Consider the following 22479-nt stretch of genomic DNA (forward strand, 5'->3'; position numbering starts at 1 on the left):
GGGCAAGAATTTCACAGGGAAAGTATGCCTTGGCTAAAGTCTACACTGAAAGCACTTATACCAAAATTCCTGGATATTAATGTAAGAATTTTTATTCATATTGTGACCTCAAACTTTTTATTGACTTTATGATTACATTTCCCACTTGTTAATAGAGCAGCTGAAGGAGCTGATGTGGGTAAATAGGCTCTTTGGAGACTATCAGGAATTATTTTTCTATATGGTTAAGGCATCAAAGGTTACAAAAATCACTATCATTTATAAGGGTGACATCATTGAAGGCCAATTCGAGGAAAACTGTCAGGAGTCTCTTGCCTCAAATGAGAGATTAAACCCTTGTATTCACAATAACTATCTAAATAATGATGACTGGAGAAATCTATTCTCATAATTCACACCTTATACTACAGGGATTCTGGCTCAGAGCCTTTCAGGGGTGGAGTTCCTTTAGCTGACTTTTAGAACTCAGAGGATTGGGGACATAACTTTGATCTGACAGGACTGAGGAGATGTTAATAAAAAGTGCCCTTTGAAATGGGCAACAACAGCACAATTCATGCTGTTTCCCAAAGAAAGTTTCTCAGAGATACAGCTTAGAAGATCAAAAGACTATTTTCTCAAATATTCAGGTCAAACATAATTGCTTGCTTTTTGATAAACTATCAATGCTGCTCTCTGAGATATTTCAACAAATTCTGGGGATTGACAATTAAATTGGAAATGGTTCATCATGCTTTGAAAGTATAATTGGCAGTTTTTGTATAGACATCAATTTAATGTATTATTTTCTAATAAAACCATTGGACTTTTCAATGGTGAGCTCTGCGTGAGCACAAAAAAAAAAAATAACCCAGCATTGCAAGCTTCCTAGAGAAGAATCATGAGTGACAGCATTGGGTTCCAGCCAGCAGCTGTGCAGCTCTGCTATGAAAATGTCAATGGCTCCTGCATTCAGACTCCCTACTCCCCTGTACTGCGAGTCATCCTCTACATGGCCTTTGGCACTGGGGTTGTCCTGGCTGTCTTGGGAAACCTCCTGGTCATGATTTCCATCCTTCACTTCAGGCAGCTGCACTCTCCAGCCAATTTCCTCATTGCCTCCTTGGCTTGTGCTGACTTTCTGGTGGGAGCCACTGTGATGCCCTTCAGCATGGTGAGGTCTGTGGAGAGTTGTTGGTACTTTGGCAACAGTTACTGTAAACTTCATACTACTTTTGATGCAGGATTTTGTTACACTTCCCTCTTTCACTTGTGCTTCATCTCTATTGATAGATATATTGCTGTCACCGACCCTCTCACCTATCCAACCAAGTTCACATTCTCTGTCTCTGGGCTGTGCATAGCTCTCTCCTGGACCATCACGATGACTTACAGTGGGTCTGTTTTCTACACAGGTGTCAATGCTGATGGACTGGAGGAGTTAGTAAGTGCCCTCACTTGTGTGGGAGGCTGTCAGATTGCTGTGAATCAGAACTGGATCCTAATAGACTTTCTGTTGTTTTTCATACCCAGCCTCATTATGATCATTCTCTACTCTAAGATTTTTCTTGTAGCTAAAGTTCAGGCTAGAAAGATTGAAAATACAGGGAGCACAGGGGACTCTTCAGATAGTTACAAAGCCAGAGTGTCTAAGAGGGAGAGAAAAGCAGCCAAAACACTGGGCATAGCTGTGATTGCATTCATGATTTCATGGTTACCCTACTCACTTGACTCGTTAATTGATGCTTTTCTTGGTTTCATCACCCCTGCTTATGTTTATGAGATTTGCTGTTGGTTTGCTTATTATAACTCAGCTGTGAATCCCCTGATTTATGGTTTCTTTTACCCTTGGTTTCGAAAGGCTATAAAACTCATTGTCACTGGCAAAGTCTTAGAGCATGGCTCTTCAACCATGAGTTTGTTTTCTGAACAAGAATGAAGGTTAAATGAAGAAACTGATTGTGAATGTTTCCTGATATGTATAATTTCTGAATTGTCATTTTTATTCATTCTGAATTCTCAGATGACTAATATTAAATATAATAGATTAGCAACATGTCTCAGCGAAGGTTAAAACGAAAACTATTCTTTCATTTAGACAATATAATGCTTTTCAGAGTTTTGTCTGTTGCATTTCTCTGTAAGTTTCATATTCAAAAAATTGATGATAGATATTAAAAGGATTAATATTTACCTCTTGCCTTAGTTTTAAACAATTCCTTGGCTTATTTGGTTTCTCTCTCTGTCTCTCTCTGACTCTGTCTCTTTGTCTGTCTCTCTTTCTCTCTGTCTCTCTTTCTCTTTCTCTTTTTCTCTCTCCCTCTCACCTATTTGCTCTATTGTCATTTATGTTTACTGGCTCCTATCTGTCCCTGATAGCCCACATAGGTTGGCCGCCTCTGTAAAGAGCCTGATTCTCTTTCTCCTAGTGTTCAGAGAGAAAGCCCTATTTAGTATTTTCTTGTGATACTAACTGAATAACACTAGTGTGGTTGTTATGAGATGCAGAGTTGGATTAAGTTCCTATGTATGATGTATGGGAGATCATTTCTAATACTGATTATTTTTGCTGAGATTATTTCTGCTCTCTACCTGGAATGTCGGTCCACCTCACCTCCATCCCCCACTCCATTGGCTCATCAACCTATTTCCAAAAAAAGGCTGGTTTTAGGTCCCTATAGGTTTTCCTTTTCATATAATAAAATTAAACTGAAACTGGTTATTAATCCATTTTTCATTAAGATGACTGTGAATTATTTTTTTTTATTTCATAGTTTTTGTTTTGGCAAAGATTAGTCCAGTATTTTGCTAAGAAAACTCCAAATGGGAGTAGGGGGGAAGCTGGGTAGCACAGTGGATTGAGAGCCAGGCCTAGAGATAGGAGGTCCTAGGTTCAAATCTGACCCCAGACACTTCCCAACTGTGTGACCCTGGGCAAGTCACTTAACCCCCATTGCCTATTAAAAAAAGAAAGAAAGAAAACTCCAAATGGGGTCCCAAAGATTTGGACAGAATTGAAACAACTCAACAATAACAGGAAAAAATGTTTCAGCCTTTTCATTCAACACAAAGTACCTACTGTGTGTCAACAACATCCTGAGTGTTACAAGAAATACAATAAATGGTCCTTTCCTTATAATTAAAAGTAGAGAGGTCAGCTAGGTAGCTCAGTAAATTGAAAGCTAGGTCTAGTGATAGAGAATCCTGGGTTAAAATTTGACCTCAGATACTTTCTAGCTATGTGAGCCTGCTCAAGTCACTTGGGCTTATCCTTACTTCTCCCACTTCCATATCTTTGCTCACTCTATCCAGCTTTTCTTGGAATGCACTTCAACTGTGCCAATCTCCCCAAACTACTGAAGTCTAATCCATCCAGGCCAAATTCTGACACCAAGTAATTCCAATAAGACCCAGCCCTTACCACTCTTCTGCCTTGGAAACAAAACATCATAGTGAGTCTTAGAAAGAAGATAATAGTTTAAATGTAAAAATAAAAGTCAAGTACAAAAACATGTGCCCAAGACAAGTTAAATGATCATATAGGAGACAACTCTATTTATTTTATAGATGCTGTGTGTCAGTCTACAATGCTACACAGATTAGATAGATAATAAATATATAGATTGATAGAAAAATAAAAAGATAGAAATGTTCATGTGTGTGTATATATATATGTGTGTGTGTATATATATATATATATATATGATTGTTTTATAATCTATGTGGGAAGGAGGTATGTACACCTGCAACTATAATACAAAGAAGAATGAAAGAAGTGCAAACAGGGAATTAAGAAAAGAATCTATGAGAATAGGATCACAGATTTACAGTTGTGAGGTCATAGAATCCAGCACTTATTTTAAAGATTAGGAAACCAGGGTCTAGAGGATTTAAATGACTTGTCCAGTGTCTTCACACAACTAGTAAGTATCTGGGAGAATTAGGACTCAAGTCTTCCTAAGTCCAAGTCCAGAGCTGTATCCACTAATGAAGTTTCCTTTCAAGTTCTGTCAAGGGTGGAAGAAAGTGAAGATAGCTTATACCCAGAAGGTGAAAAGGATGAAATGATGTTGAAATTGAGCCTTGAAGAATTAGATTTCTATAGTTTGAGAAGGGAGGCATTGGAACTGCATTCCAAGGAAATTGAGGGAGAATGACCAAAGATATGGAAGCAGGACCAGTAAGGATGAGTACAGAAATGGGACATATGCTGAATGCTCAGTCACAAAAAAAATATGTATTTGGAGACAGAGGATCTGAGTTCAAATAATGTCTCTGTCACAATCAGTGCAACCTTGAATGAGTAATTAAACTTATCTATTTCTTATTTTCCTCAACTGTAAATTGATAACCCACAGTAAATCTCTGATCCCATGACTAAGCATATTGAAGTTTATCTAGAACACAGAGCTTGACAGACTTTTACATTACAAACATTTATAGATTGTTTCTACTTTTCAAGGAGTCTTCTGTAAAAAAAGTAAAATTATTGAGTAAAATTAATTTAAAATAAGTAAAAATTAATATTACAATGATTTAATCTAAAAGTGCATGTTTTCAAATAGAATGCACCCTTTCATCTCTCTGTTTTAAAATGAACAAAAATCTATTCTCTCTTCCTTCTACCTCTACTCTCCTGGAAAAGAGAACAGAAATTTTCTTTTAACAAATACTCAAACAAAAGAAATTCTCTCAATGAATATATATATATAGATGTGTTAGTTATATAGGTGTATATGTGTATGTATATGTGTGTGTATATGTGTGTACATATATGTATGTATATATATACATATATATATTTACATGAAAAAATTTGGTTGTATAAATGATAAGGTACTAGGCCAGAAGTCAGGAAGACAGATGAGTCTTGAACTCATGATGATGAACATGATGAACATCCTGAGTTCAAATCTGACCTCAGATTCTTACTAGCTATGTGACTCTGACCAAGTCATTTAATCCTGTTTGCCTCAGTTTCTTATCCATAAAAAATGAGCTGGAGAAGGAAATAGCAAACTACTCCAGTATCTTTGTCAAGAAAATTTCAGTCACAATCCTACCTAAAATGATTTGCTTAGTAGGTGCCATATTTATCATATTACTGAAAAATTATTTTATAGAATTAGAAAAAATAAATTAAAAAATTCATCTGGAAGAAAAATGTCAAGAATATCAGAGGAATTGATGAAAAAAAAATGTGAAGGACAGAGGCCTAGCAGTAAGTACCAGATGTTAAACTGTACTTTAAAACAGTGATCATCAAAACAATCTGGTAATGGCTAAGAAATAGAAGGTTGGGTCAATGAAATAGATTAAGGGTAAATACCTTCATCAATCTAGTGTTTGATATACCCAAAGATTCCAAATTTGGGGATAAGAGCTCAATATTTGACAAAAATGTTGGGAAGATTGGAATTATTTTTCTACATGCTTAAGGCACCAAAGGTTACAAAATCACTATTGTTTATATAGGTGACATCATTGAGAATCAATTCAGAGGAAATCTATCAGGAGTCTCTTGCCTCATATGATAGACTAAACACTTGTTTTCACAATAACTATCTAAGTAATGATGACTGGAGGAAAAAAAATCTACTCTCATAGTTCACACCTTATACTACAGGGATTCTGGCTCAGAGCCTTTCAGGGGTGGAGTTCCTTTAGCTGACTTTTAGAACTCAGAGGATTGGGGACATAACTTTGATCTGACAGGACTGAGGAGATGTTAATAAAAAGTGCCCTTTGAAATGGGCAACAACAGCACAATTTATGCTGTTTCCCTAAGAAAGTTTCTCAGAGATACAGCTTAGAAGATCAAAAGACTATTTTCTCAAATATTCAGGTCAAACATAATTGCTTGCTTTTTGATAAACTATCAATGCTGCTCTCTGAGATATTTCAACAAATTCTGGGGATTGACAATTAAATTGGAAATGGTTCATCATGCTTTGAAAGTATAATTGGTAGTTTTTGTATAGACATTAATTTGATACATTATTTTCTAATAAAACCATTGGACATTTCAATGGTGAGCTCTGCGTGAGCACAAAAAATCAGCCCAGAAGCATTGCAAGCTTCCTAGAGAAGAATCATGAGTGACAGCATTGGGTTCCAGCCAGCAGCTGTGCAGCTCTGCTATGAAAATGTCAATGGCTCCTGCATTCAGACTCCCTACTCCCCTGTACTGCGAGTCATCCTCTACATGGCCTTTGGCACTGGGGTTGTCCTGGCTGTCTTGGGAAACCTCCTGGTCATGATTTCCATCCTTCACTTCAGGCAGCTGCACTCTCCAGCCAATTTCCTCATTGCCTCCTTGGCTTGTGCTGACTTTCTGGTGGGAGCCACTGTGATGCCCTTCAGCATGGTGAGGTCTGTGGAGAGTTGTTGGTACTTTGGCAACAGTTACTGTAAACTTCATACTACTTTTGATGTAGCATTTTGTTATACTTCTCTCCTTCACTTGTGCTTCATCTCTATTGATAGATATATTGCTGTTACTGACCCTCTCACCTATCCAACCAAGTTCACATTCTCTGTCTCTGGGCTGTGCATAGCTCTCTCCTGGACCATCACGATGACTTACAGTGGGTCTGTTTTCTACACAGGTGTCAATGCTGATGGACTGGAGGAGTTAGTAAGTGCCCTCACTTGTGTGGGAGGCTGTCAGATTGCTGTGAATCAGAACTGGATCCTAATAGACTTTCTGTTGTTTTTCATACCCAGCCTCATTATGATCATTCTCTACTCTAAGATTTTTCTTGTAGCTAAAGTTCAGGCTAGAAAGATTGAAAATACAGGGAGCACAGGGGACTCTTCAGATAGTTACAAAGCCAGAGTGTCCAAGAGGGAGAGAAAAGCAGCCAAAACACTGGGCATAGCTGTGATTGCATTCATGATTTCATGGTTACCCTACTCACTTGATACATTAATTGATGCTTTTCTTGGTTTCATCACCCCTGCTTATGTTTATGAGATTTGCTGTTGGTTTGCTTATTATAACTCAGCTGTGAATCCCCTGATTTATGGTTTCTTTTACCCTTGGTTTCGAAAAGCTATAAAACTCATTGTCACTGGCAAAGTCTTAGAGCATGGCTCTTCAACCATGAGTTTGTTTTCTGAACAAGAATGAAGTTTAAAATGAGGGATCTGACTGTGAATGTCTCCTGATGTGTATAATTTTCTGAATTGTTTTTGCTCATTCAAAATTGCCAAATGACTGATATTAAATATAATAAATTAGCAACACCTTTCAGAAAAGGTTAAAAAAAGAGCCATTCTTTCCATTAGACAATGTCATAATGATTTTCAGAGTTTTTGGCAGTTTTATTTCTCTGTAACTTTAGTATTAACAAAATGATGACAGATATTCAAAGGGTTAACATTTACTTGGTGCCTCAGCTCTAAACAATTCCTTGGCTCACTGGATCCCTCCCACTTACCTCTTTCATTCAGGGAACTTCTTTTTACTTTTCTGATGTGTATTCTGTAATACAAGAATAATGCAGGGACTTTGAATGACAGAAACTGGAAGAAATGCAAAAAATTTCCATCCATGGATGGGTTGGTAAGACTTAGAATCCTGAGGGAAAAAGAGATTCCAGGGGAGAGGCAGTTGATCTCTCTCTCTCTCTCTCTGAATTGAGACAGCAAAGAAGAAGGTCCTAATGGAGACTGGATCCTGAGCAAAAGCTCTCATCCTTCCCTGAACCTTTTCATCATCCTCCCCAAACCCTAACCAATAGTGGCAGAAATCTGAAGAAAAGAAGAAACAGTCCTAAAGAAGAAGATACTTTCACAACCCCTTTATACCCTGGGTTTGAACATTGCTCTGCTATGACAAAAACCAGCGTCCACCAATCTGAACCTCTTAGAGGCTTAGGCTACCAAGCCTAAGTCCGTCAGCCTTTCAGGGGGAAGATCTAGATAGACAGGAATCTCTCTCACTCTCTTTCCTCTGGACCCCAACCTGTCAGCCATCTTTCAATTGTCATTTATATCTATTGGCTCCTATCTGTCCCTGACACCCCACATAGCTTGGCAGCCTCTGGAAAGAGCCTGATTCTCTTTCTCTTATAGCCCAAAGAGAGAGAGAGCATGATTTAGAATTTCCCTGTGATATTCATTGAATAACACTAGTGTGGTTGTTATGAGATACAGACTTGGACTAATTTCCAGTGTGTGATCTAAGGGAGATCATTTCTAATACTGATTATTTTACTGATATTATTTCTGCTCTCTATCTGGTATATCAGTCCTTCTTGCCCCCGTCCCCTACTCCTTTGGCTCATTAACTTATTTGCAAAAAAATAAAAAGACTGGTTTTATGTCTTGAGTCTTTTCATACAATAAAACTAAACTGAAATTATTGATCCATTTTTTCCATCAAGATGACTGTGAATTATTAAATTTTTTTTCTGGTTTTTGTTTTGACAAAGGTTAGTCCAGTATTTTTTTAAACCCTTACCTTCCATCTTAGAATCAGAATTATGTATTCCTTCCAAGGCATAAGAGTGGTTAGGATTAAAGAATCACAAAATGTAAAATGAATAATTTTGACTACATCAAATTAAAAAGCTTTAGTACAAACAAAACCAATATAACTAAAATCAGAAGGAAAACAACAAATTGGGAAAAAATCTTCATAGAAACCTCTGACAAAGGTTTAATTACACAAATTTATAAAGAGCTAAATCAATTGTACAAAAAATCAAGCCATTCTCCAATTGATAAATGGGCAAGGGACATGGATAGGCAGTTTGCAGATAAAGAGATCAAAACTATTAATAAGCACATGAAGAAGTGTTCTAAATCTCTTATAATCAGAGAGATGCAAATCAAAACAACTCTGAGGTATCACCTCACACCTAGCAGATTGGCTAACATGATAGCAAAGGAAAATAATGAATGCTGGAGGAGATGTGGCAAACTAGGGGCATTAATTCATTGCTGGTGGAGTTGTGAACTGACCCAACCATTCTGGAGGGCAATTTGGAACTACGCCCAAAGGGCGACAAAAGAATATCTACCCTTTGATCCAGCCATAGCACTGCTGGGTCTGTACCCCAAAAAGATAATGGACAAAAAGACTTGTACAAAAATATTCATAGCTGCGCTCTTTGTGGTGGCCAAAAACTGGAAAATGAGGGGATGCCCATCAATTGGGGAATGGCTGAACAAATTGTGGTATATGTTGGTGATGGAATATTATTGTGCAAAAAGGAATAATAAAGTGGAGGAATTCCATGGAGACTGGAACGACCTCCAGGAAGTGATGCAGAGCGAGAGGAGCAGAACCAGGAGAACATTGTACACAGAGACAAACACACTGTAGTATAATCGAACGTAATGGACTTCTCCATTAGTGGCGGTGTAATGTCCCTGAACAATCTGCAGGGATCCAGCAGAAAAAACACCATTCATTAGCAGAGGATAAACTGTGGGAGTAGAAACACCGAGGAAAAGCAACTGCCTGACTACAGCAGTTGAGGGGACATGACAGAGGAGAGACTCTAAAGGAAACCCTAATGCAAATACTAACAACATGGCAATGGGTTCGAATCAAGAACACATGTAATACCCAGTGGAATCACGCATCGGCTATGGGGGTTGGGGGGAGGAAAAGAAAATGATCTTTGTCTTTAATGAATAATGCTTGGAAATGATCAAATAAAATATTATAAAATTAAAAAAAAAAGAGTGGTTAGGATTAGGCAATGGGCGTTAACTAACTTGCCCAAGATCACACAAGTAGGAAGTGCGTGAGGTCAGTTTTGAACCCAGGACCTGGCCCTCAATCCACTAAGTAACCTAGGTACCCCCTTTAGTCCAGTATTTTGCTAAGAAAACTCCAAATGGGGTCCCAAAGAGTTGGACAGGATTGAAACAACTGTAGTGGTAGAATTAGAAATAAGGTAATTAGGTATTGCTATATAAATAAGTTTGCAAAAGTAAATCAGTCTCATGCAAGACTATACAGGTATGACCAGGAGTCTGGAACATGGGGCATCCAGGGGAAATTCTTCAGCTGGCAGATGAGAACACTGGAGGTACTGGAAGTCAGTTGGATTTGGTTACTGACCAGGTCCAGATTGCTTTTGTTTTTCTCTGAGGGTCTCATCTGGACTGGAGAGATTTAAACCTGGTTTTGTTCCCATGGGCAATATTTTGGAGAGAACAACACTGATTATTAGGAAAGACCTCCTAGTGATAGCAAAGTCCCTGAGTTGGTTTTGAGGACTTTGTAAATCTTTCTTGAGTCATCTTTGATCTAGAAGGGATTCTGACTACCTCCAAAGGTTTTCTGGATTCTTACTATAGATATCATTAACTGTGAGCAGGAATACTTGAAGGAAGAGGGAGTAGGAGGACTCAGACTTTTGGTGTGCTGGCATTTTGAGGTTTCACCTCACTGCCAAGCCAGTTGGTAGGCCCTGACATCTTTGGGTTTACCAGGTTACACTGGTATGTATGTAAAGAGATATGGTTTTAGTGACAGGGCAGTTAGATAAGTGTTTTTTTTTTGGGGGGGGGGTTAGTCAAGTGATAAGAGGGATTTAGAGTTAGGACTTGCAAGATCAGAAGGCTAGTCTATGAGGACTATGTAGTTTGGGAAACCTTTAGCTAGATAAACTCTAGATTAGGGATTTCCTTATCTAATACCCTTTTAATCATTTTTTAGATGAATAAATTTTTATTTTTATAAACCCTTGATCTCTAAGACAGTGGTGTGTACTGGCCCAGTACAGGGAGAAGTATTCCCTGTACTTCACTATAAGTTTAGTGACTGAGGTAAACCATCTAGATACCTGAGTACAAACTTTTCAGACTGACATTATATAGTCAGTCTGATACTTATTTCTTCACAACTCAACAATAACAGAAACAAATATTTCAGCCTTTTCATTCAACACAAAGTACCTACTGTGTGTCAACAACATCCTGAGTGATACAAGAAATACAATAAATGGTCCCTTCCTTATAATTTAAAGTAGAGAGGTCAGCTAGGTAGCTCAGTAGATTGAAAGCTAGGTCTAGTGACACGAGTCCTGGGTTCAAAATTTGACCTCAGATACTTTCTAGTTATGTGAGCCTGCTCAAGTCACTTGGGCTTATCCTTACTTCTCCCACTTCCATATCTTTGCTCACTCTATCCAGCTTTTCTCAGAATGCACTTCAACTGTGCCAATCTCCCCAAACTACTGAAGTCTAATCCTTCCAGGCCAAATTCTGACACCAAGTAATTCCAACAAGACCCAGCCCTTACCACTCTTCTACCTTGGAAACAAAACATCTTAGTGATTCTCAGAAGGAAGATAATAGTTTAAATGTAAAAATAAAAATCAAGAACAAAAACATGTGCCCAAGACAAGTTAAAGGATCATAAAGGAGAGAACTCCGAGAGACCTTTGACAAAAAAAAAAAAGATATCTACTGCCAAGAAGGCATAGACAAAGTCTGGATGAAATTTGAAGCATACTATTCTTTATTTCTTGCAAGAATTCTTCTTTTGTGAAAGCAATATATGTCCTTTTCATAATATGACAATGGGAGTATGTTTTATATGATGATATAAGTATAATGTATATTACCTGCATTCTTGGGGAGGGTTCAGAGGGATAGAGAGAACATGCAATTTAAAATATCAAAAATGAATATTGAAATATTGTTTTAATATACAATCTGGAAAAATTATTATTTAAAAAACATGCAGGAAAGAAGGGTTCATTTATAAACTCTCCCCAAGACTACTTCTTCTCTTCATATGGCATATGAATGTCTCTTTATAGAAGAAAATGTCCAATGGCCATTTCCACCCCATTTTTATTTTTTAAAACCCTTACTTCCTCTGTCTTGGAACCAATTCTAAGTATTGGTTCCAAGCCAGAAGAGGTGTAAGGGCTACACAGTCAAGATTAAGTGACTTGCCCAGGGATATGCAACTAGGGAATGTTTAAGGCCACATTTGAACCTCGAATCTCCAATCTCTATCCATTGAGCCACCTAGCTGGTCCCTTTTTTGTTATATATCCCTTAGATTACAAGTGCCTCTCTGGTAAAAAACATTGCTGAATATCTACAGCTCCAAAATACTCTCTTATAATTACATGTCATTTTGACCCATTAAATTCCCAAATTTTAAAATTTTTCATAGAAACTTAAAATGGAATTTTATAGGTTTGGCACATTATATAAGTTCCTTTTGTAGTTGTCAGCTGGCATGAAGAAAAATCAGTATTTGGGTAAATCTGAATAGGCTGCTAGCTCCCCCAACTCATGACTGGTGGTTTCCTTAACCCTTCAGGTCCTCATGACTTCATTCAACAATCTTGAAAGCCTGCATAGATGTTGTACCATGACTTATTAATGACAGTAACAACATATTAGTTCATTTGTAAATTTTGCAGACATTTCTTTAAAATCTATTTGGTAGATGCTGTGTGTCAGCCTCCTGAGCTATAAACATTAGATAGATATTAGATAATGTTAAAGATGTTTGTGTATGTATATATACATATATATATGATTATTATATAGTCTATATGGGAAGGAGCTATGTATACTCACAACTACAATACAAAGAAGAATGAAATAAGTGCAAACAGGCAATTGAGAAAATAATCTATGAGAATAGGATCACAGTTTACAGTTGTGAGCTCATAGAGTCCAACACTTATTTTAAGGATTAGGAAATTAAGGCGTGTAGTGTTTAAATGACTTGTCCAGTGTCTTCAGCTAGTAAATATCTGAGACAGAATTAGGACTCAAGTCTTTCTAAGTCCAAGTCCAGTGCTCTATCCTTTAAAGCAGGGTCCCTTTCGAGTTTGGCTGAGGATGGAAGTAGATGAAGATTGCTTACATCCAGGAGGGTGAGTAATTGGAATCACCTGAAGAATGAAATAGTGTTGGAATTGGCCCTTGAAGGATTGGACTTCAATAGTTTGAGAAGGGAGGTAATTGAAGTACTTTCCAAGAAAATCTAGAGAGAACGAGCAAAGATATGAAGCAGGAGGAGTAAGGATAAGCACAGAAGTTGGTCATATATTCTGTGTGCTCAGTGACAAAGAATTTGTATTTGGAGACAGAGGATCTGGGTTCAAATCTTGCCTCTGTCAGGATCAGTGACACCTTGAATAAGTCATTAAATTAATCTAGATTTATTTTCCTCAGCTGTAAATTGAAAACCCAACCCTAAATCTCTGTCATCTCCCATGACTAAGCATACTGAAGTTTATCTAGAACACCGAACTTGAGGTGATGAGAAGTGTTATGAAATAGGGATGGAAATGTCCATTAGTGTCAGACTATTGGGGGTCTTAAATAACAGGCTCTGTAGTTTGTATACTAAGCTAGGAAAAGCCACTGAGGGTATTTGAGTGAAGGGAGGATATGAGAAAGTTGTCCCCACATTTCCCACAAAAGTCTCCTCATCACTCACACTACCATGACTTTAGTTCAAGCTCTCATTAACTTTCACCCAAACTACTGCAAAAGCTTCCTATGTAATCTTTCTTGAAGGCATCCCCTTCTCCTATCTATCCTTCACATAGCTTCAAAGGTTATTTCCCTAAAAAAGCAGGTCTTGCTATTTCAGACAGCCCCTCCCCATGCCATAAATTCCAGTCTTTCTCTGTTATCTCAAGGATCAGATCAACCCTTTTTGGGTATGTAAAACTCTTCACAACCATTGTTTGTACTCTAAGACAGCCCAAGGTTGCAAAAGTAACCCTCTCCCTGATTGTAGTCAACTTTGGCTATTAGCAGAGTGTTTGCAAGTCATGGCCAATAGCCTCCAACTCCACCAGGTAGTGACTCTGAGAACTGAAATGCAAGGGAAAACATAACAAGATACCATTATTAGAAACCACTTTTCCTCTAGAATGTTCTGGGTGACTGCATGGACTGTGGCATGTGTTGAGTAATCAGTAGATGGCCCAGCAACTTGATGGTAGCAGGTCTGACCCCACTAACCCTGGTCCCTGGTGAGAGAATAGATCAGAGTATATTCTGAGACTTCATTTGTGTGCTCTCTCTGTTCATCAGATTTAGTGATAGATCAAAAAAAAGGTGAATTTTTGTCCCAGTGACAGAGAATTGTAGCATCCAGAAGCATGAGAGAAATTTTTGCTGTTCAGTCATTTTTCGGTCATGTCCAACTCTTTGAGAACCCATTTATGACTTTCTTGACCAAGATACTGGAATGTTGTCATTTCCTTCTCCAGCTCATTTTATAGATGGAAAAAGTGAAGCCAAACAGGGTTAAGTGATTTGCCCTGAGTCACATAGCTAGTAAGTGTCTGAGGCTGTATTTGAATTTAGGTCTTCCTAAGTCCAGGTCTGTACTCTCTATCCATTGTACTGCCCATAGATGGTTCTAATCAGAGTTGATGAGAGAAAGCCAGACATTTTCCTTCAGAAACTGGTAGGTCAGGGAAGCTAGGTGGCTCAGTAGATTCAGAACTAGATCTAGAGATGGGAGGTCCTGGGTTCAAATTTGAATTCCAACTTTTACTGATGGTGTGACCATGGCCAAGTCACTTAACCCCCATTGGCCAGGCCTTCCTTCTCTGCTGCCTTGTAATCAATACTATATGCTAATTCTAAGAGAGAAGGTTAAGGTTTAGAAGAAAAGAAGGAAATGGGTAGGTCTCTTCAGCCACAGAACAAGTACATCTTAGAGTATTCTTTATCCCCAAAATAACAGCAGGACCCTGCTTCCTAGAAAGGAACTAGGTTCATAACGGCATTAAATTTTATCACCACCTGAGCACAAAAGGTAGGTCACTTCCACTGAATCCCTGACTTGATCACTTATTTCCCATTCCTGGATATACTGGTTTAAGCCACATTACAATCACTGCCATGAGAATAATGAACAAGTACATGTAAAGTCTTAAAATGGGTTCCCTCCTGACAGGATGCTGTGGCAGAGATGGAGAGGCACAGAAGTCTATCTGAGACCAGCCCTTCCTCAGGTACAAATACTGCATCTGAAGACAAAAAGAAAGTCCATTGCTGTGAAGATCAATATGAATAGTGTCATGCAGGCAAAAAAACGTGAACGTGGACAGACTTTAGGAGACAGTAGAGGACAGAAGGGCGTGGCATCCTGTGGTCCATAGGGTCACAAAGAGTTAGACACAACTGACCAAATGAACAACAAATGGGTGAAAAACTGGCCCTTAGAATAAGCCTCTCACACTTGCTACTGGGAGGTTGTTACTAAGAGATGTGGTTAAGATTTAGTCACTAAAATGTTTATAATCTTTAGAAGTGTCTGCTATTATGTCTGATATGTAAATTTAGTTTCTTTTTTATAAGTTTCTATGAATGATAAAATTTAGCATGAATAATAAAAAAATAAGTTTGGACCCTGAACTCTGAATAAAAAGTAAAATTCAAATTATCAAGAGTGAAACAGAACCAAGAAAATATTATTTAAAGCAACAGAGATATTGTTTGAAGAATTACTGGTGTATGTCCACCTCCAGAGAAAGAACTGATAAAAATAAGTAAGACATAGATTTATATTTATATATATGTATGCATATACATATATATATATATAAAGATATATATATATCTTTTTGCCAAATGGTATTTTCTCTAATGTGGGGAAAGAGGGAGGAAGTTAGTTGGGCATTTTAATGAAACAAATAAATAATTATTTTTTTAATGAAGTTGAATCTTAGTCAGTTAGGTGGCACAGTAGATAGAGTACTTATTTAGATACAGGAAAACCTGAGTTGAAATCTTGCTTCATAACAATTTATTGGCTATGTGACCCTAGGAAAGTCACTTAACTTTTTATCAGTCTCAGTTTCTGTATCTGTAAAATGAGAAAACGAGAGGACTAGACTCAACAACCCCTGAGATCTCTTCTAGCTCCAAGTCATGATATAAATCTATGGCCCTATGATCTTTCTGAATAATAAAGTTCAACCATATTTACTCTGACTTATGCAGTGGGCATTCAGAATGAAATTGCCTAGATTTTACCTATCATTGTTCTAAGGTTCTTGGAATTAAAAGCAGAACTAGTTTATATCATTCTTTCCTGTATCAAGTCATTTGTGACGGCAGAATATCCTTCATCAAAACACTAGTAACATGTCATGACACTAAAGTAGGGTGTTAGGATCTTTTGGAACAGGTGAGGCTCCTACCACAATCTCCTCAAATATATTTTCATTTTTTTTTCACATTTGCTAGAACCAGGCTGGTAATGGTATTTATTCCCCTTTTATTCATGCTTAACTCTGTTTTTCAGGGCTTCTCATGTAAATATACTTGGATATATTTGGGCAAATATAATTGGATTTTATCTAGTTCTAACACCTAGCTATAACATTACCTACCTCTATACACACAGATACACAGCAAATATACACAATACCCATAGATAGGTGGACCATGTCTTCATTGCCTTAGTAAAGTCCTATTCCAGTGCTTTCTATGAAGTAGAGGTCATCCTGCTCTCTTCAAGGCTTCGCCTTGTAATGTGATGTCAAAGACAAATTTGAAAGGCTTCTAGATTGGTTTCAGTGGTGATCCCATTGATGAGAAATCTATCATGTAGGCATCTGCTTGGCTAAATTGACTCTACTCACTACATAATCATTACCTTTTTTCCTATAGCAATGCTGGGGAAAGTTCTACAGTTTCAGAAGAGTTATGCTCTATATGACTGTTCTGTCTCAATGAAATCATAGGTTACAGATATAGTGATGTATAATCAGAGAGATGATAGAATATATATGTATACACATATATATTTACACAAATATTTTTATTTTTATACATATGTATATATTTCACTCATTTCAAAGGATCATTTTGTGATTCCATTTTTCACTTATGTTTTGTTGTTGATAGATATTTTCTTAACTTTAGAACTAAACTCCCTTTTTCAGTCCCAGTGATGGCTGGCAAAATCCATTTGACAAGTAGAATTATTGGTCAACAGTGTTCATAAACTATTTTCAGAACTCTACTACAGTTCCTAGCTTGTTTCACTTGAAGTTATGTCTTTCTATTGCTTCTAGGTTTGCTTTGTTATTTTTCTTTGCTTTTATGGCATTTTCCTTGTTAGCTCTGTTTTTGAGTTGGGTACTTAATTTCTGTGTGACTCAGTTTCCTCATCTGATAAAGGAGTCCTTTGCACCTGCCTGAGGGATCAGGAAGAACTGATTAAAGCTTCAGAGGAATGGTTCAGATTCTCTTAGGACATTTTTAGAGTTTTTTCAGGTTCTAAAGTTGCTTCTAGAACATCTGGATTCCAGTTTTGGTACAAATGGATGATGGCAACGCCACTTCAGGATACCTTAGGGAGAATAAGGCTCAGGAAGAATGCAACTTGAAAGGAGCTTGTAGTTTCTATCATGCTTTTATCCCAACTTGTTACACTAGAGAATTCATGGAATCCACCCTTAGGTGAAATCTGGGCCTCCATTCTTGGTTGAGTTGAATTATCTCATTCCCAATAGAAGAGCTTCTTAACTTTGTATTGTTTAGCATGTATAACTCTACTGTTTACTTTCTCTGATTCTGATTTATACCTCCTTGGATAATTTTGTTTTTGCTTATTGCTCTATGTGCTCAGTGTGAAATTATTTGCTGGACTTGGAGACCTGAAGACCTCAGTTCAAATCTAACCTTAGACATCACTAGCTATGTTCCTCTGGCCAACTCTAAATTTTTTGCCTCAGTATCCATATCTGGAAATTAGCACCTAACTCCTAGTGTTATTGAAAGGATTAAGTAACAAAATATTTTTAAAGTACAATGTATACTTCCAAATGTTATATAAATGCAAGCTTTTGTTATTATATTATCATCATTTTCTTCATCAAAACTAGGTCTCAGAGATATGAGACATGAATATCCTCATTCACAATTCTCTGTGAGTATCCAAAACTCTCTTCCCTGGCCAACCTTGACTATGTGTCTTAGCTTGTTCTATTAGAATGTAAGATTCTATAGGGCAGAGACTCTCAGATTTTAATTGATATCTTCAGTCCTTAGCATGATGTCTTGAGTAATAAGTGCTTTTTCATTTATTGACCCACCCATTTCCTGTCACTGGCAAATAATATATAGGTCTAAAGACCATTGTTGTTGCTTTTTTCAGAATGGGAATCTTTTTTTAATTGATGCCTTTTTTTTACATTACAACCATTTAGAGGTTATTCATATTCCATCAGGAGTTATTTGTAATGAAGAAAAACAGGTGAGTAAAGCCAATAATAATATGATGGTCTCATCTGTAACATTTCACATGGTATATGCTCCCATATCAATTTTTAAAATGAACAGAAATATACTCTATCTCCTTCAAACCTCTACTCCTATTAGGGAAAAAAGAAAAGAACAATGTTTCTTTTAATAAATATGTGCAAAACAAACAAAACAAATTATCTCAATGTATTCAAAGCATATATATTATACACATGTTTGCATATGCCCATATATGTCTCATTATGAACCCTAATGAAATTAATTTGAGGAAAGGAATAGGCAAGAATTGTATAGACATGGATTGACCATGGTTACTGGAAACAATCACCATTAAAATCCTAGATATTGGATATTAAAGTAGGAGATTTTATTCTTTTTATGACCTCTAAGAATCTTGCTTTCTACTTATAAATAAATAATATAAACAAATAAATAGAGCAACTGAAGGAACTGATATTGGTAGATAGAATCATTGGAAATGATCATGAATTACATCTTTATATCCTTAAGGTAGTAGAAGTAACTGGATCATTGAAGGACAAGTCACTGGAAAATTACCAGTAGAGGTACCTACCCTCAAATTATATAGTAAAAGGCTGTTTCCAAAATATCTTTCTCAAAGTAATTACTGGAGAAAAAAAATGTATTTTAACAATTCACACCTTACACTACAGGGACTCTCTTAGGGCCTTTCAGGGGATGGGATTCCATTAGCTGGCTTCCTTAGAGCATAAGGAGCTTGGGTCATTAACTTTTATCTAGCAGAATGGGAAAGGAAATGTTAATAAAGGGTGTCCCCTGAATAGAATAGCTAACTACATCACAATTCCTTGCTGTTTACAAAAAAGGAATTTCTCAGAGGTCCTGGAACAGACAATCCAAAAGGCAATTTTCTCAAGTCATCAGATAAAGCACAAATTATGCCAATATAAATCCACTGCAGACTTGGCCAAAATAAATTCCTTGCTTATTTTTTGTTACAATTAAATATCTACTTGCTTACTGATATCACCAACTTCTGGCTAGATAAAATTATTGGAGATTGATTATTAAAATAAAATAGGTTCCTCAGGCTTTGAGGGTGTAACTAGTAATTCTTACATGGACATCAAATTAATATGTTCTTTTTAAAAGGCCATTGGAGAATTCAGTGGTAAGCCCTTTGGTTGATCACAAAGCATATAAAAACTGCACAGTGCCGAGAGAAGAATCATGATGACCTACAACAATGGGTCCCAGTCTTCATTTGTGCAGCTCTGCTACGAGAACATCAATGGGTCCTGCATTCATTTTCCCTATTCCAAAGGACACCGAGTCATGCTTTACCTGACCTATGGCACTGGGATTGTTCTGGCTATCTTGGGAAACCTCCTGGTCATGATTTCCATCCTTCACTTCAGGCAGCTGCACTCTCCAGCCAATTTCCTCATTGCCTCCTTGGCTTGTGCTGACTTTCTGGTGGGAGCCACTGTGATGCCCTTCAGCATGGTGAGGTCTGTGGAGGGTTGTTGGTACTTTGGCAACAGTTACTGTAAACTTCATACTACTTTTGATGCAGGATTTTGTTTAACTTCCCTCTTTCACTTGTGCTTCATCTCTATTGATAGATATATTGCTGTCACCGACCCTCTCACCTATCCAACCAAGTTCACAGTCTCTGTCTCTGGGCTGTGCATATCTCTCTCCTGGGCCTTCACAATGACTTACAGTGGGTCTGTTTTCTACACAGGTGTCAATGCTGATGGACTGGAGGAGTTAGTAAGTGCCCTCACTTGTGTGGGAGGCTGCCAGCTTGCTGTGAATCAGAACTGGGTCCTAATAGACTTTCTGTTGTTTTTCATACCCAGCCTCATTATGATCATTCTTTACTCTAAGATTTTTCTTGTAGCTAAAGTTCAGGCTAGAAAGATTGAAAATACAGGGAGCACAGGGGACTCTTCAGATAGTTACAAAGCCAGAGTGTCCAAGAGGGAGAGAAAAGCAGCCAAAACACTGGGCATCACAGTGATTGCATTCCTTATTTCATGGTTACCCTATTCACTTGACTCAGTAATTGATGCTTTCCTAGGCTTTATCACTCCTGCCTATGTTTATGAGATCTGCTATTGGTTGGGTTATTATAACTCAGCTGTGAATCCCTTAATTTATGCTTTCTTTTATCCTTGGTTTAGAAAAGCTATAAAACTCATTGTCACTGGCAAAATCTTACAGGATGGTTCTTCAACCATGAATTTATTTTCTGAACAAGAATAAGGACTAGAATAAGAAATCTGACAATGAATTTCTCCTGATATTTATAGTTTTCTCAACCTTCATAATTGCCAAGTAAATGTAAAATGTAAATGTAAAAAACTAGCAATTTTTAGAAAAATGGGAAAAGATTCATTTTTTCCCATTAAATTGGGCCATAATGCTTTTTAAGAATTTTTACTGGGGGGTGGGGGGAACAGCTCGGTGGCTCAGTGGATTGAGAGCCAGGCATAGAGACCAGAAGTCCTAGGTTCAAATCTGGTCTCAGACACTTCCCAGCTGTGTGACCCTGGGCAAGTCACTTGACCCCCATTGCCTAGCCCTTACCACTCTTCTCCCTTGGAGCCAATAAACAGTATTGACTCCAAGATAGAAGGTAAGGGTTTAAAAAAAATTATTTTTACTGTGGTATATCTCTGATTCTACTATTTAAAAATTGCCTTCTGATATCATATGGATCTAATATTAACCAAGTGCTTCAGCTCTATAAACTCTCCTGGCTTATTGGGTCTCTCTCACTTCTTAATTCAACTATCTTTTCATTTCTTGTCCTGATATGTAATCTCAAATGATTTCACAACTTCCCGTTCATTTTCTTGCTCAAAAATTTTCCTTCCCACTCTCAGAATTCTGTGAAATAAATTTGCATGTTTTGGTTCCTACTCTTTGTAAATTCTCACACACCTTTACAATTTCTGGGATAAGCTTTCTCAGAGTGTTTTTTTTTCCTTAGGGATGGGCTTACACTAAGTTTGAGTGTGTTATGTGTGAGGGAGAGTGTTCTAATATTGACTGTCTTACTGTGTCTACTTCTGCCCCTTAACTGGAATGTCAATGCCCTCTCACCTGCAAGAGTTCAAACACACATTTCCTGTACTCTGAAAACTCTGTTTTCTATTGATGCTGCCTCAAGCTACTTTCATGTACTTATTGTTAAAAAAATTTCTGCTTATTACATTCTGGAGTTTTTAATTTCATATAATAAAAATATAAATCACTTGATTATTGATGTATTTCTCCTTTAAGTGGTTCTAAAATGGCGCTTTATTGGTTTTGTTTTCCCAAACCTTTCAATATATTCACACAAGAACAAATTATGTGTATAGTACTACTCAATATCCTGATTAATTTAAAAAAAATACAGTAAATGGTTCCTTTCAAAATATTAAAACTGTGCAGACACAGGAAAAGTTAAATAATCATGCAAGAAGAAAATATATATTTGTTATCTTTCTTCATGACTACTTCCTTTTCCCATATGGAATAAGATGCTCCTTTTTAGGAGAAAAGTTGTATCTATCATAGTATAATTTATATGTTGTGAATTCTATTTAGATTCTAATCTCCTCCAAGACTAGATCATTGTTGAATACTTGAATCCCCCCCAAAAAGCCCTTCTATACCTATGGGTTGTGGTCAACTATGAAATTCACCAGCTTCTTTTTCCCCTAAAAACGTTAATTGGAAGTCTATAGTTTTCCTTTTGTATTTGTTGGTTGATATGAATTCAAATTAGTGTTTAAGTAAATCTGAATGGGCCAATAACTTCCTCAAATACCTACTCAAAGTACTTTACCCTTATTGCCCCCATGACTTTACTCAGCTACTTACTTAGCAATTCACATGGATGTGGTAAAATGGATTAATAATTTTTGTTTGTTATAAATGATAATAACATTAATTTACAAACTTCACAATTATTTTTTGAAAATTTACTTGTTTAATAGGTACTGTGTTAGTCTCCAGAGGCACAAGTGTCTCTCTCTCTCTCAATATATACATATATTCATATACACATATACACATTCAGATTATACTTATAATATAATTTATAATGTATCTAGGAGGAAGCTATGCATACTAATTATGATTTAAAAGGAGAATGATAAAAATGCAAAGGAGAGAGTGAGATAAAAAACCATGAGACTAGGATAATAAATTTAGAGCTATGTGGTATCATAGGTCATAGAATATAGCATTTATTTTATGGATGAGGCTTAGAGAGGTTAAATG

General features: G+C 37.0%; 3 protein-coding genes across 3 annotated transcripts; all 3 read left to right on the plus strand.

Moving 5' to 3' along the window:
- Nucleotides 1-880: 880 nt before the first annotated feature.
- Nucleotides 881-1918, plus strand: LOC100031163 (trace amine-associated receptor 8a-like). Its single transcript, XM_001380451.2, has one exon. It carries the CDS (start codon nucleotides 881-883, stop codon nucleotides 1916-1918), a length of 1038 nt encoding a protein of 345 aa, XP_001380488.2.
- A 4155-nt stretch (nucleotides 1919-6073) lies between these two features.
- Nucleotides 6074-7111, plus strand: LOC100031169 (trace amine-associated receptor 8a-like). Its single transcript, XM_001380456.2, has one exon. It carries the CDS (start codon nucleotides 6074-6076, stop codon nucleotides 7109-7111), a length of 1038 nt encoding a protein of 345 aa, XP_001380493.2.
- A 12320-nt stretch (nucleotides 7112-19431) lies between these two features.
- Nucleotides 19432-20469, plus strand: LOC100031181 (trace amine-associated receptor 6-like). The gene has a single exon (XM_001380465.2). The coding sequence runs from the start codon at nucleotides 19432-19434 to the stop codon at nucleotides 20467-20469; it is 1038 nt and encodes a 345-aa protein (XP_001380502.2).
- Nucleotides 20470-22479: the final 2010 nt, after the last annotated feature.

Source organism: Monodelphis domestica, chromosome 2 (genome assembly GCF_027887165.1).
Source record: "Monodelphis domestica isolate mMonDom1 chromosome 2, mMonDom1.pri, whole genome shotgun sequence".
Lineage (NCBI taxonomy): Eukaryota > Metazoa > Chordata > Mammalia > Didelphimorphia > Didelphidae > Monodelphis > Monodelphis domestica.

What these genes read in the sequence shown, in the direction of transcription:
- LOC100031181 (XM_001380465.2), top strand. Translation starts at nt 19,432, where the DNA reads ATGACCTACAACAATGGGTCCCAGTCTTCATTTGTGCAGCTCTGCTAC.
- LOC100031169 (XM_001380456.2), top strand. Translation starts at nt 6,074, where the DNA reads ATGAGTGACAGCATTGGGTTCCAGCCAGCAGCTGTGCAGCTCTGCTAT.
- LOC100031163 (XM_001380451.2), top strand. Translation starts at nt 881, where the DNA reads ATGAGTGACAGCATTGGGTTCCAGCCAGCAGCTGTGCAGCTCTGCTAT.